The sequence below is a fragment of the Amblyraja radiata genome, chromosome 18, assembly GCF_010909765.2.
Source record: "Amblyraja radiata isolate CabotCenter1 chromosome 18, sAmbRad1.1.pri, whole genome shotgun sequence".
NCBI lineage: Eukaryota > Metazoa > Chordata > Chondrichthyes > Rajiformes > Rajidae > Amblyraja > Amblyraja radiata.
Window position 1 is genome coordinate 11,992,896 of NC_045973.1, and position 13,741 is coordinate 12,006,636.

Here is a 13,741-nt window from a genome sequence, read left to right on the forward strand (position 1 = left end):
TATTTTACAAAATTTTGTTGTGCCAAACAAAAGGTTCAATACAATGCAGATTAATGAGATTGCATAAGAAATAAATTCGATAAAGAGCTTGCATACATTGGTCAACCTTACACTCTTCTGTTGTGATAATCACAGTATTTCATCCAATTGTTCAAACATCACAATCTTGGTCGAGTCAAAGAAACCTAAATTATAAGTGGTTCAATTCATGCTGCATTTCCAAATTCATGTAATCAAGGTTGACAAACTGCCTGTACTTGATGCAGGAGATTGAATTTTAACCACAATGTAGGGAGTCCCAGTGCGTGTTTGAAATGAAAGAAAAATGACCACTCTATAAAATAAACTATAAATGTCTTCCGACTGTGTACATGACTGAAAAGGAGAATAACTGCTACAACATTAAATGTGAACTTTGTCTCATTGCTTTCATTAAACTGCAAGGTCTCTCATAATGTTAAAAAAGAAACTACGATTAAATAAATTTTAACTATTTTATTTGTGAAAAACTACAAGCAGAATTCATAAATAGACATTTCTATTTGAAGCAGTTAAGGAAGAAATAATAAAGTGGCTTCTAATAACATATTCGTGCACATGCCAGTAACAGGAATATATTAACATCTTTTATTTGCTAGACAAAAAGCAGTGTAGGTTATAAAGTTCCCAAAATGTTTAAGACCTGGAAATAATTTTACCAACTCACAAAACCACCATGAACACACCAGCATGAAGATTAAAGGAAACAAATCCAGCACGCTGTCAGCCCTAATGAATTTACAAGGCAAAAAACTTCAAAGCATTATGCAGGACATTTCAGGGCAAATGAAAATATACCTTGTATATTACAATAACAAAATTCACAAGATTATGTTATGCCACTTTAAACAAGCATTCTATCAGGGTCTCCAATGAACAAAGCTAAAGAAATAACAATGTAACCATCTTTACACAGTAAATAAAGGTTACAAGTCATACACAAGAACAGAACTGCTTGCGCATTAAAAAACTGTTCAGCTTGTCATTCTCTAAATGTTGGCTCTTGAACCATTTCAAGTTACATACAAGCATTTTTCTTTAATATTTCCAGCAAACAATACATGTTTCAATAACTTAAGTTACAATAGTTTATAAAAGTAGACTGAAATATTTTTGGTAAGGCAGATGAAGTGCCACTCTTTCCAATAATGTTTCTAGAAATAGAAATGTTTTATACAAGTTGTATTAACTTTGAAAGTGGCTCATTAGGTTTAAACACTTTACCAATTTCAACTTGCAGTATTACTGTTACTTTAAAGACTGTTCTTTAAAAACTGTGCACCAATTCAGTCTACAGAATACAACATTAAAATAGTGACCTGTTTCCAAGTCATCATCGACATGCCTATTTGGCTGTGTAGTTTCCATTAAGGAGGCACTGCAGAAAAGCAATCAGATCCTAAGTTTAAAAAAAACCAAACTAGGCTAAGCAGCACAGAGATAGCTGGCTATGACCCCAAAGAACAGCACCTAATTAAATGAAAATAATTTTCCAATAGAATAAGGGTTCATTACATTACGTGAAAATTGCATTCAGTTTATGCCTGCCCCAGCAGAGTGGCATTTACCTTTTATGTTCCACTCTGATCAGTTAAATTATCTGTACAGCTAGTGTTCATATGCCTGCGTGAAGGCCATCACATTTTAAATAAAATTTATCCTTAAGTTTATCACCTTCTTAGAATCGAAATACTAAGTGAAGCATCTTAAACATTCTAAATGCAGTTGGAATAAACTTTATTTCAAGCAAGTGTTAACACTGCACAGAAGTATTAAATTCCAGAGATACAATTTACAAGAAAGAAAAATATCAGTAAAGTTTGCAAAATCTAAGTGCATCATTCTATACAAAGATAAATTACAATATGAACTTATACATGTTTTAATATAAGGGAACAGTGAACTAACTGTTACATGGGGCTTGCATTCTGTAAAACTTGTACAAAGCCGGCTCCCCCTCCCCCCCCCCCCCCACCCAAGAGTTTGGAGTTAATATATTAAAGAACATTGGGCAATTCTTCCCATTATGATGTCAGACCAAAAATAAGAATATTTGATGATTAATGTAATTTTAATACAAAGCATAATGATAACATTTAATACGCGTCATGTACTTTGCAGCATTTAAATGGATTCTAATCCCAAAAAACAAATGCCACCATGGTAATAAATAAGTGGCTTATATTTGTTAACTGAAATTTAGAATAATTCTCTTCTTTGAAACTTCATTGGTAGTGCCAAGTTATTTATCTCATTGGGCTTTTTAGATTAATGTGGAAGCAATATCACAAAATGTTTAGTAGATATCGTTCCAATGTTCTGTATTGCTGGCATGCAATTGTCAGGTATAATATGGCAAGCACAACAGCCAATTTGACTTTGTAGTAACATTCTCTGGAATACTTAACTAATCCTGATACACACCCATACTATCATATAGGCATTAGCATTCTTTCAATTTCTCTCAACAATGCCGTACCGCTATGTATCTTTGAGGAAATATTACTTCCGTTATTAAACTATGCCGCTTTATGTGAGAAGCCTGTGCCTTTTACAGCTTGGAGTAAAGGAGAGAGCTGATAACCAAAGCGGAAGTTTCAAACCCAATTATGATAGTTTTAAAATCTGACATAAAAAATGTCAACGAGGGAGTGCACAAAAAAAGCCTGCATTATTTTCCATTAAATTCTTCATTCAGTCTTTTGTACCCACATAGCCAAGAAACAACTAGATTTAAGAAAAATAGTAAGCCACAATTTTGCTTACATACACAGTTAAAGATATTTATGTTATTTATACCTGTAACAAAAGCACATTGTTTATGGAATGGCAGGAGATTCCACATAAAAGTCCTCGAATCAGATTCTTACATATTCTTCGACTACTATTTCAGTACTGATCAGGCTTTAACTGTACAGAGATCAGAGGTGATAAAGATACAAACATTACTGGCAAGTGCAAAAATTGAAAGTGTACAAGGAACATGTCAAATTTTGCAGTTACAATTACTAATTTGCTTCTTTCAAACAGGATTAACTAAAGCAGTTTATTTGAAAGATGGAAAATATGATTTTCAGGATGTGCCCGTCTTCAGAAAGTGTATTATCAATTCAGTAATAATCAATGTTATTTCTACACTGCTGATATTCACTTCACAGTAAAATTGAGCTACCATGAAACAGCAACACGGGCACAGCAATTTTTCATTTGATTACCTTGGAACTTTGACTTCTCACCATCATTCTCATAGGTAATTTGCTTCAGTATACATGTCTATATGAAATATGTTAAAATCATGCTGCCAGTTACGAGGCACTGCTTCTTTACATTAGCTGGGTGGCTGGGAAATACATTATTGAGTAATTACATTTACAGCACAGACTGACACAGCTTTCAGGTAAGTGTAAGGAAGAACCCACATCTATAACTTAAACACTGAACTAATCCAGCTTATTGTTCAATTGCCTCGAGTATACTTATCTTCAGCCATTTCTGCTTTGGAAAAGTCAATTGTCCTGATGTCAAGGCAGGTTTCATTGCAACAGTTTGCAAAACTTGATCTTCTCTGCTGGAATGCACAATCCAAATCTTATCTGTTGAATGCTGCATTTACTTCACAGTGTATTAAGCACCAGTGTTTCTATACGTTGGTTTCTAACAACCATTTATTTTGTATAAACCAGTTAAAGACATTTAACATCTCAAAAATTGCTAATAAGCAAAGTTGCTGGCAACAAAACTTACCAAAAAAAAAAGGATATGTTGGAAAGGGTGGAATTTGCAAACGTAATAAATAAAGTCAAAAATACTTAATGTACATGGAAATTGTGCACTGCAGATTTATAAAAAAGTAGATTCAGGAGCACATCCATTATAAATGATTGTTAGGAAAATATAAAACCAAGGGAATACATAAAAAATGTCAAAAGTATTCACTCATACTTTTCACATTGCATGTGCGGGTCTGGAGCCTGACAAAGCTCAGAATGATTCATCATTTACTGCTGACATTTCACCTTTTGGCGTAGAGGAACGTGATGAACCCTTGTCTGTGCTCTCTGATCCAGAACTACTTTGGTTCTGTTGTTCAGAGCCAGCGCTGGATGTGACTGTTGACGATGACGTAGAAGAGGATCGTATTTTTTCCTTAAAGTCTGTTATGATTACTGTGACATTGCCCACTGTCACGGCAAGCTGCTGTGCAGTACTTCTATCCACATTTTTCAGTTTGGGCCTGCAAAAAAAATAAAACATACAATATGAGTGCCAATTTGAAGACAATTTAGTTCTTCAGACCACATAGGACAAAGCAATTTTAATGCAAAGTAACATTAAATGTTCAGTGAAACCCTGGGCTTAAGAATTGGTGACAATTCCGTATCTAGGATTTAAACGGCTTTTATCATTTTGTACATGAACAATTACTTTCTTGTTCACGATTGCATTCATTTGAGAAAATAAATCACTATTGTTAGGTCTCCAGCAGCTCCTTACTATATGTTCTGTGTACGGTGTGGAACATGACATTAAATATAATGCTGGTAAAAGTGCTGTTATGCTCTGTAGAACCAAAGAGGATAAATGTCTAAAATTTCCTGGTTTTAAATTGTCTGATAATAATCTTAGTGTCTGTAATAAGGTAAAATATCTTGGACATTTTATTACAGAACAAATGACAGATGATGAGGATAGTTATAGGCAACACCATATGATGTATGCACAAGCAAACATTCTCTTACGCAAGTTTAGTGAATGTACAGATGTACAGTGAAGCTGTCTATGTTCAGAGCATGTTGTACACTACTTTATACTGCACACCTATGGACAAACTACAGAAAAGCAAGCTTACAGAGACTTAAAGTAGCTTATAATGATGCCATGAGAATATTATTTAAGAGACCTAGATGGTGCAGTGCGTGAAATGTTTGTGGCTGCAGGAGTCAATACTTTACAACCCGTCTTTAAAAAATCTTATGTATAAATTTATTTGCCCGATTAATGACTGAAAATCAAACATAAGGTTTAGCATTACACGCTACCAATCCCAGCTGTGGAGACATTGGTATAGTTGTCTCGTGGTAGGATTTTTATTCTTGATCTTCAACCATGTATTGTGCTTTTGTATTAATTTATTGTGCTTTTGTAAGTAATTTACTGTGCTTTTATATGTAATTTATTTTATGTAATGTCTTGTCTTTTATCTGGACCTTAAGTCCGTAATTTTTTTTAAAAGTATTCCAAATGGAAAACTTTTGCAAAACAAACCCATCACCGCAACAATTCTGACTTTTAAAATATAGTTCTTATTGTTGAAAGTACAGAAAAACAGACAAATTCCTCATAGAAATTCAAGATATTTGGTGGGCCGAAGGACCTGATTCCATGCTATATATTTCAATCAGTGGGAGGGATTAATTGAACTATGAGATCCTGCGAGTGAACATTTCCTCTAGGGAGAATCCAGAAATAGGGATCACCGCTTAAAAATAAAGGAATGCCCATTTAATCTGTGAGGCAACTTTGACCCTTAAGATCAGGAGTTTTGGAACTTCTTCCCACAAAAACAGTGGAAGCAGAATGTTTGAATATATTTAAGGAGTAAATCAATTCTTGATAAGCAAGAGGGCTAAAGATTACTGAGAGCAGACAGGGATAAAGAGCTTAAGGTACGATGAAAACAGTTATTATCTAACTAAATGGTGGTAGGCTCAGTCTTGAGCGGCTAAATGGCTATAATCCTACTCCTGATTTGTATTGAAACCAGCTAAAGTTCCATTGCTTAGTTAGGTGCTTTATTTGATTTGGATTTCTGAATTGGCTTGAGTGATGTAACTTGAAAACAGTCACTGTTTAATCAATAACATGATAAAAGGTATCAACTCAAAATACCTTAACTGTGATCAAGTAACCAAAATGCCACACGTTAGACCGAAGAGCATGCCTCCATGTTGTACAATTCTATGACTAGGGTACAGTACACAATTGGAAATAATTCTGATGTGACTCTGACAAATAGTTTGAGGAGAAATGAGTGCAAAGATAATTTAATTGACAATATAAAATCTGAATGGGGACCACAAATCCATTGGACCATACTTCAGGCGACTGGCCATCCATCCTGTTGCCTTGTTTGGATGGTGGGTTGTTTGGAAAGAACTAAAGGAGAGGGAGAGGACATCTGCTCGTTTCTTCGAGCATGGTGAAGGAAGCAACCTGAAGTTTCACGTGATAGTTTCAGCCTTAATTTGATTCATGGCTTCAAATCCCAGCCAAACATCCACATCGACAGAGCTCCACATACTTGGATGATTCAATTCAATTCAACTTTATTGTCATTGCACAAATACGAGTACAGGTACAACAAAATGCAGTTTAGCGTCTGGTCATAGTGCAAGATAGTAGAAATAAAAATACTGGTTAACAATGTGTGGACTGTGGATGAATTAAACTGGTACATAGGCAGATAAATGTATACAAATGGGAGAGTCTAAAGTTAGCTAGCGACGGGACTGTGAGTTCAGCAGCGTAATGGTGTAATTGAAAAAGCTGTTCCAGAGATTGCAGAGATCGGAGGGTTGAGGGATTGGAGGAGATGACAGAGGCCAACTCACAAAGATTTAAACATGAATAATCAAAAATTACATGAGAATACAAAGATTAAAAAGCTGATGCATCTTCCATCTGACCATTCAAAACATTCACATTTTATTTTTCATCAGTCCAATTAAAAGCACAATTGTTTTACTTTCTAATCAGAAGGCATACATTTGTGTTTTATCTTTCGTGGGCTCGGAATGGTTAATATTTCCCATCTAACTTCTACTCTCCCTCTGAACAGTATTAACAATTGGAATTTTACCAAAATATCATTAACTTGCACTCAATTAAAAAAAACTAACAGGACTGAAAATAAACTGCATGTGGAATTAAATGATTTTAATTCCAAATACTTAATTCCAAAAATATTTATGTTTAAATAAACATATTGCTTTCAAAATTCAAACTTGAGGTGAAAGGGTCAAGTTACACATTTTATCAAAATCATCAAGGCACAATGATGCATGACATGTTTCTCAATTTCCATTTCAAAGACATTCTGTTTAAAAGGCACGTTAATCCTGAAAAGGGTGTGGGGATGAAAAGGAATATTTCCCAAAGTACATCCACAATTCCTGCAAGTTATGCAAATATGTCACCCGGTGAGAAAACGTTATAAGCCGGGGCTATTGTGCATTTTGGTGTTCGCATGTTTCCCTAGGATTTGGCAGTTTTGCATTCGCCCACAAAGTAGGCCAAGACTGATCTGTATTTATAAAGAGGGCTCTGATTTTTTTCCAGTCAGTAACAAGAATGGAGTAGCCTGGAGGAAATGCCCAAAATTACAAATATAGAACAATGTCAATAATAGAAGATAATTGGGGGAAAAGGCCAATAATTTCTACATCGACTTAATTTGTCCTACGTCAGAAATTATGTGTTAGCATTATCAATTTTTGTAACAAAGCTAGCCAGAGGTATGAAAGTGAACAAGATCGATCCTGGAGATTGTTTTCTTATTAGTTATTGAATGTTCAAAGGATACTCAATTCACCATCAATGCAAGATTTGTCGTCCATTTCTTTAAATATATAAACCATTTTAAATAGTTATTATACGGTCCAAATATCAGTTTACAAACTGAAAATGATGCAAGCTTGCAACTGTATTTCACAGGAAATTACAATATTACCTTGAAGTGTGTATGCTATCAGTTTTTGTTGTGGCTTTCCCAGATTGTATACTGTTGATTTCACTCGGAGGTCCCTTTTCAAGTTCCATCTTCGGCCTGAAAATAAACACATACTAGTTCCACATATGTATGCAATGCAATTCCACAAAATAATTGTGTCAGTTATTATATAAACAAAATCATTAATCTTTTGAATAAGCACCATCAGTAAATGAATCTAAAATTGATTTTGTTTATTTTACCACGGCATTCTTAATTTGTAAGCATACACCCTGCCAGTAAACATTAATTCAATCCTATTTCATGCTGTAACAAAGAAAATCTCCACAACGGTTCCAATATGTGCAAAATCTTTGGTTAATTTGATAATTATATCTGATGAGTGTATGTGCAGTTATTACAAGTTAATTGGCATTCTGGCAAAAAAATATAATAGAATGATGCCAATAATGTGTCACATAATTGGTTAGCTGCTGGCATACTTTAAGTCAACAACTGGCTAGTCAAACAAAAGACCCAATATCTGCCATCAAATACAGCTACAAGTGGAACACAAGAGACTGCAAGGGTACAAGGATGCAAATGGAATATTATTTGGAGAACATCCCTTAATTTGGTTAGAAGAATGCAGAAACGATGCATTTTCAAATGCATTACTTCAGACTAATATAATTTGGCATTCCATATTTGGTGATCTTTGCACACCTTTACATAAAGGCACAGCATGCAACTATTAAAACAAATGGGTCAGGTGTATTATTGTCACAGTGAACATTTGTTTTGTATCCTATCCAATCAGATAGTATACATAAATACAATCATGTCAAACTAAAGTACAATAGATAGAGAACAGGGGAAGATAGAGTGCAAAATATAGTTCTCAGCATAGTACTGCATCAGTTCCATATCCAAAGTCCAATGCCTACAATAGGGTAGAGGTGAATCGGACAGTACCCTGGCTCATGGAAGGACTGTTCAGAAACCTGATGATGGGGGGGGGGGGGGGGGGGGGGGGGGGTGAAATGAAAAAGCCACAACAAAAACTTCAATTCCAATTAAACAAAATTATATAGAGTTCGAGGAGATGCTGAGAAATGGTATCCCCTGGATGGACAAGGGCTTGTCGCCTTTGTGCAAAGAATCACTCATTATAGAACTGAACTCAAAATGTATTTTCCCTCAAAAGGTTGCAAATCAAATACATTTGCCACTGCAGGAGACTTTGGATGATCAGTTTTATTAAAGATTAATACATTTTTATGCATTAAGGGAACCAAAAAAAATAGAAATTGCATAGAAAAGTGGAATTAAAGTGTTCAGCCATAAATTTGATGAATACAGAGTACCTCCATAGTCTTTGTGTTTTTCTACGCCAGAGTTCTTATTTAAGTATATTACTCTTTCTAGAGAATGTATTACAATTTCCCCGATTTAACTACACAGTAACTACAAGAATATGCTTTAAATGTATGACTGAGTTTAACATTGTTTGAAAAAAATCTTTAAATGTAAATTCTGAATTAACCTTGAGATCTACTAAATTACAGGGAAGACAGTTCAGATCAGAAATAGAGTGCACAAAAGAGTTTCAAAAATAACACTTACTTTATCTTTTTGTTGCTGTTCTTTTTGCTTGCATTTGAGCTTACTTCTTTTTCTTTGTCAGGCTTATCTTTTTCTACCTTTTCCTTCTTTTCTTTCTTTGGAGGTGGAGGTGTTGCATACTGCTGTGCTACTTGTTGTGCAACCAGCTGTGAGTTTATTCTTGGCTTTCTGCAATTAAAAGTGATGCACTACTTTTATTATGTGCATGCACATTCTTACAAAAAGAAAAACCTCAAATATAAGCAAGATTTTAAAAATGTAAAGGGAAGCCAGTTAAACAATGACTATAAAAGCACTCCGAATACCATAACTGCTAAATTGTCAACCAATTATTTAACAGAGATGAGGATTGGGACAAAATTGCCCAGCATGTACAAGAGACACCTTTCATTCAGGTACAACTTCATTATAGTACAGGAAATAGTAAAAATGGTGGAACAATGCTCTTGTGCATATAATTACAATAGCACAAATAGTTGTGCAGTTGTACTTACAGGAAAAAACCCCTCAAAATGCTCCACAAGGGAAAGCAGATGCTGAACCAAGAAAGATTAAATAATCCACAGCATAAGACAATGCTTGCTAGAATTTAGAGTTGTAATTCCAAATTCCAAAGTGTGGGGCCCAGATATCTACAAGGATGATTGCCAATAGAAGGATAATTCAAATACACAAGGGACTGAAATCAAAGGAAAAGGTTTGAGAGGAAGTTGAGTAAATGGAAGAACAGTATCAGAAACAGCAGGCAAAGTAGTTTTAGATGAACTATTTACAGAAAGTGGTAGGCGGAGGGCAAACCAGATGCTTTGCAACAATCACGGCTAGATGTGACAACAGTAATCAATTGCAGAGGGGAGGTGGGGGGGCTAACATTTGCACGACCTTTCATGAAAACCAGAAAAGTAGGAAAATGGTATTTAATTTACAGAGCGGGAGGGATTGAGAGTACAGAGGTATTGTCTGTTGTCAGGCTTGAGTATCACCAGCATTTTCTATTTTTAAAGGCGATGCTTCAGTCAGGAACCTTCAGGCTTCAGAGATGTTGCCTGACCAGCTGAGTTATTCCGACACCTTTTTGTAAACCAGCAACTACTTGTGTTGCTCTGTTCTATTTTTATTCCTAACATTTTTTTTTAAATTATTTATTTATTTATTAGAAGTAGACATATTATAAAATGTAGTTACATATTATAGTAAAAAAAACTTTTCATATACATCAGTCATACATTATTAAAATTTTCCATTATCAATTACTTCTGCTTCTAGTGTTTTTAGTTTTTATAGAAAGAGGGAAAAAGAGAGGGTAGAAAGTTACAAATAAAAAAGAAAGCAAAAAAAAACACAACAGAAAAACAAGGGAGGTGGAATGGGTTACCTGTAATACATCAATGGAGATAGGTTCGTAGGTTATAAAGTATAGCTTTTCATCTATTCCTGAGTTCAAGTTTCAGCTGGGTCCTCGTGCTGTGTCAATCTATCCCTTCAGATAGTTAATGAATGGAGCCCAAATTTTATGGAAAAGATCTTGTTTGTCCATTAAGACAAGTCTAATTCTTTCTAAGTATAGGGTCTCCGACATTTCCGTAATCCACATTTTAAATGTGGGGGTTGTAGGGCCTTTCCAAAATTTTAATATTAATTTTTTTCTGGTTATTATACTGTAATTGAGGAAATTTCTTTGGTTTGTTGTGAGTGTTAAGCTTTGTTCTGATATTCCAAGTATTATTAATTTTGTGTCTGGGTCCAGTTTTGTATTAATAACTTCTGAAGTTATTTCAAAAATATCAGTCCAGAAATGTTTAAGTTTTATACAGTTTGCAAACGTATGTAACTAATTTTGATCATTTGTGCACAAGTCCATCTTCCAAAGCTGACTCTTAAGGGATACAGTTAAATATAAAAAATACAGAGAAAGTTTTTTTTAAATTCTGAAATGTTTGTGACGTCTGTGAGATATTTGTACTGATTTATTAATGCTCTAAGCAACAATAGTGCAAATACAGACTGACAGACATTGTGAATTATACACCAGAGAAAACAATCAGTTACATGCTTCTTGGATGGTGGAAGTACTGAAAGGCATACAGAAAATGTATTCAATGCATTCAAAGGAAACCTTGCTTAGGGTCTAATCTCAAGCTTGTACTCTCTCAAAATCATAATGTGGAGGGTAGTAACAAACCTCTAGCACTAACAAACCTCAAGTACATGGGCAAATGCAATTTAATGGAAAGTTAATATATTTCAGCAGAAAGAATGAGAAACCATATGAATTTTAATATGTTACCTCAATACAAGCTGTTAATAAAGCAAGGCTGGTAAAGCCAGGAATACAAAACTAAGTTCAACTAAACTTTTTTCCCCCAATTGTACTTGAGAAAATATTGTCCAAACGATCATAAGTGGCCCAATAAATCTATACACAACCTTCTCAAAGTCATCAACAACGCCAAGAGAGAATTCCAGACCAAGTTATAGTCATAGGATAACAACATGGGCACCGATCGATTGTGGCAAGGCTTGCATGCTACAAACTGTTAGCTATTATCGATGGCTACTATGTATCATTCCCCAGTGAGCTCACTTTGAATAGAAGGTTAATGGAATTATGTCACCCGCCCTGAGGGCCTCAGGAGCACCTGTACCCATTGTCACCAGGATGTTGTCCCGCTGAGTTACTCCAGCATGTGTGTCTACCCACCGTCACCAACGTAGATATCAGATCAGCCTCCCTGAGAGAACATCTGCAAGCAAATGGTCAGAATTGAGTCCCTGCCCAGACCAGCTGGCAGGAGTGTTTGTGAAGGTAGACACAAAATGCTGGAATAACTCAGCGGGACAGGCAGCATCTCTGGAGATTTAAACCAGTATCTGCAGTTCTTTCCTACACATGAGTGTTTGTGATATCTTTAACTTCTTCCAACTCATTCTGAGATTCCAACCTGGTTTAAATGGACCAATATCATACTGGTGCCAAAGAAAACCAATATCGTGTGACTTGATGACCACCCAGTGGCTCTGACATCCATCATCAGAGAGTTTGAGAGGCTGGTCATGGTGTCCATTAACACCAGCCTAGATCCACTGAAATTAATCTACCGTTGCAGCAAGTTCACAACAGCCTCTATCTCAAGGGATATGGAGGAAAAGCAGGAATGGGGTACTGCTTTTAGATGATCAGCCATGCTGGCTCGAAAGGCCGAATGGCCTACGCCTGTACCTATTTTACTATGTTTCTATCTCCAAGGTTCTTCACTCATCTCTGGAACATGTCGATAAGCAGCACACCTACATCAGACTGATTTATGACATAGCTTCAGCTTTAACCAAACTCATGCTCAAATTCCTGGACCAAGGGCCGACACCCCCTTCTGTAATTGATTCTTGACTTTCTGGTCCATAGATCACAATGAGCAAGGATAGGAAATAAAACATCCTCCACAATAATTATTAACACGGGTGCCTTGCAAGGATGCATTCTCATGTCCTTATTATCTCTTCTAAATGCTCACAACTGTGAGGCCAAACTTTATCCTAAAGGGCCTGTCCCACTGTACGAGGTAATTCAAGAGCTCTCCCGAGTTAAAAAAAAATTAATCAAACTCCTGGTAAGTACGTAGAATGTACGTAGGGGGTACGTCGGAGCTCGGGACGGCAGGTACTCTGGAAACGCGGTAAGCTCGTGAAGATTTTTCAACATGTTGAAAAATGTCCACGAGAGCCCCTAGTACCTACGAGCGGCTATCTCAGCGTTTGAACCAGAGGAAACTCGGGAGAACTCTTGAATTACCTCGTACAGTGGGACAGGCCCTTAACTCCATTTACAAGTTTGCAGATGACACCACAGTAATGGGCCTGATCTCAAACAATGATGGGGCAGAATAAAGGAAGGAGATATAGAGCTTGGTAAAATGGTATTAAGACAACAAGCACTCCTCAATGTTAGCAAAACAAAGGAGAGAGTTAACAATTTCAGATTGTTGTATGCAGCCCACTGGAAGGTGATGAGTAGATGGTAAAGAGCTTCAAGTTCATGGACATAAAAACCACTAACAATTTATCCTGGTCACATTGACACGATAGCCAAGAATCCACACCAACACCTCTACTTCCTCAAAAGACTAAAGAAAATTAGACGTGTCTCCAACTCTTACCAATTTTACAGATGCACTGTAGAAAGCATCCTTTCATGATACATCACAACCTGATTTTGGCAATTGCTCTGCCCAGACATACAATAAAATGTCAAAGAGTTGAATGTGTAGCACCATCCAGCATGCAAACCAACATCAACTACTTGTTGCATTTGTTTATGGTTTGATAGAAACCAAATTTCGTTTGAACCTCAATGAGGTTCAAATGACAACA

At 35.9% G+C, this 13,741-nt stretch overlaps 1 protein-coding gene across 2 annotated transcripts in view; it reads right to left on the reverse strand.

The window, feature by feature from the left end:
* Positions 1–480: 480 nt before the first annotated feature.
* LOC116983110 (RING1 and YY1 binding protein) overlaps positions 481–13,741 on the reverse strand; it is an 86,112-nt gene continuing 72,851 nt past the window's right edge. For both annotated transcript variants that reach the window (XM_033036715.1, XM_033036714.1), the window contains 3 exons: positions 9,374–9,541; positions 7,769–7,864; positions 481–4,273 (listed from right to left, as the gene is read on the reverse strand). In XM_033036715.1, the coding sequence (XP_032892606.1) occupies positions 4,021–4,273; positions 7,769–7,864; positions 9,374–9,541 (517 nt within the window). In that variant the 3' untranslated portion in view covers positions 481–4,020. The remainder of the gene's footprint in view (positions 4,274–7,768; positions 7,865–9,373; positions 9,542–13,741) is intronic.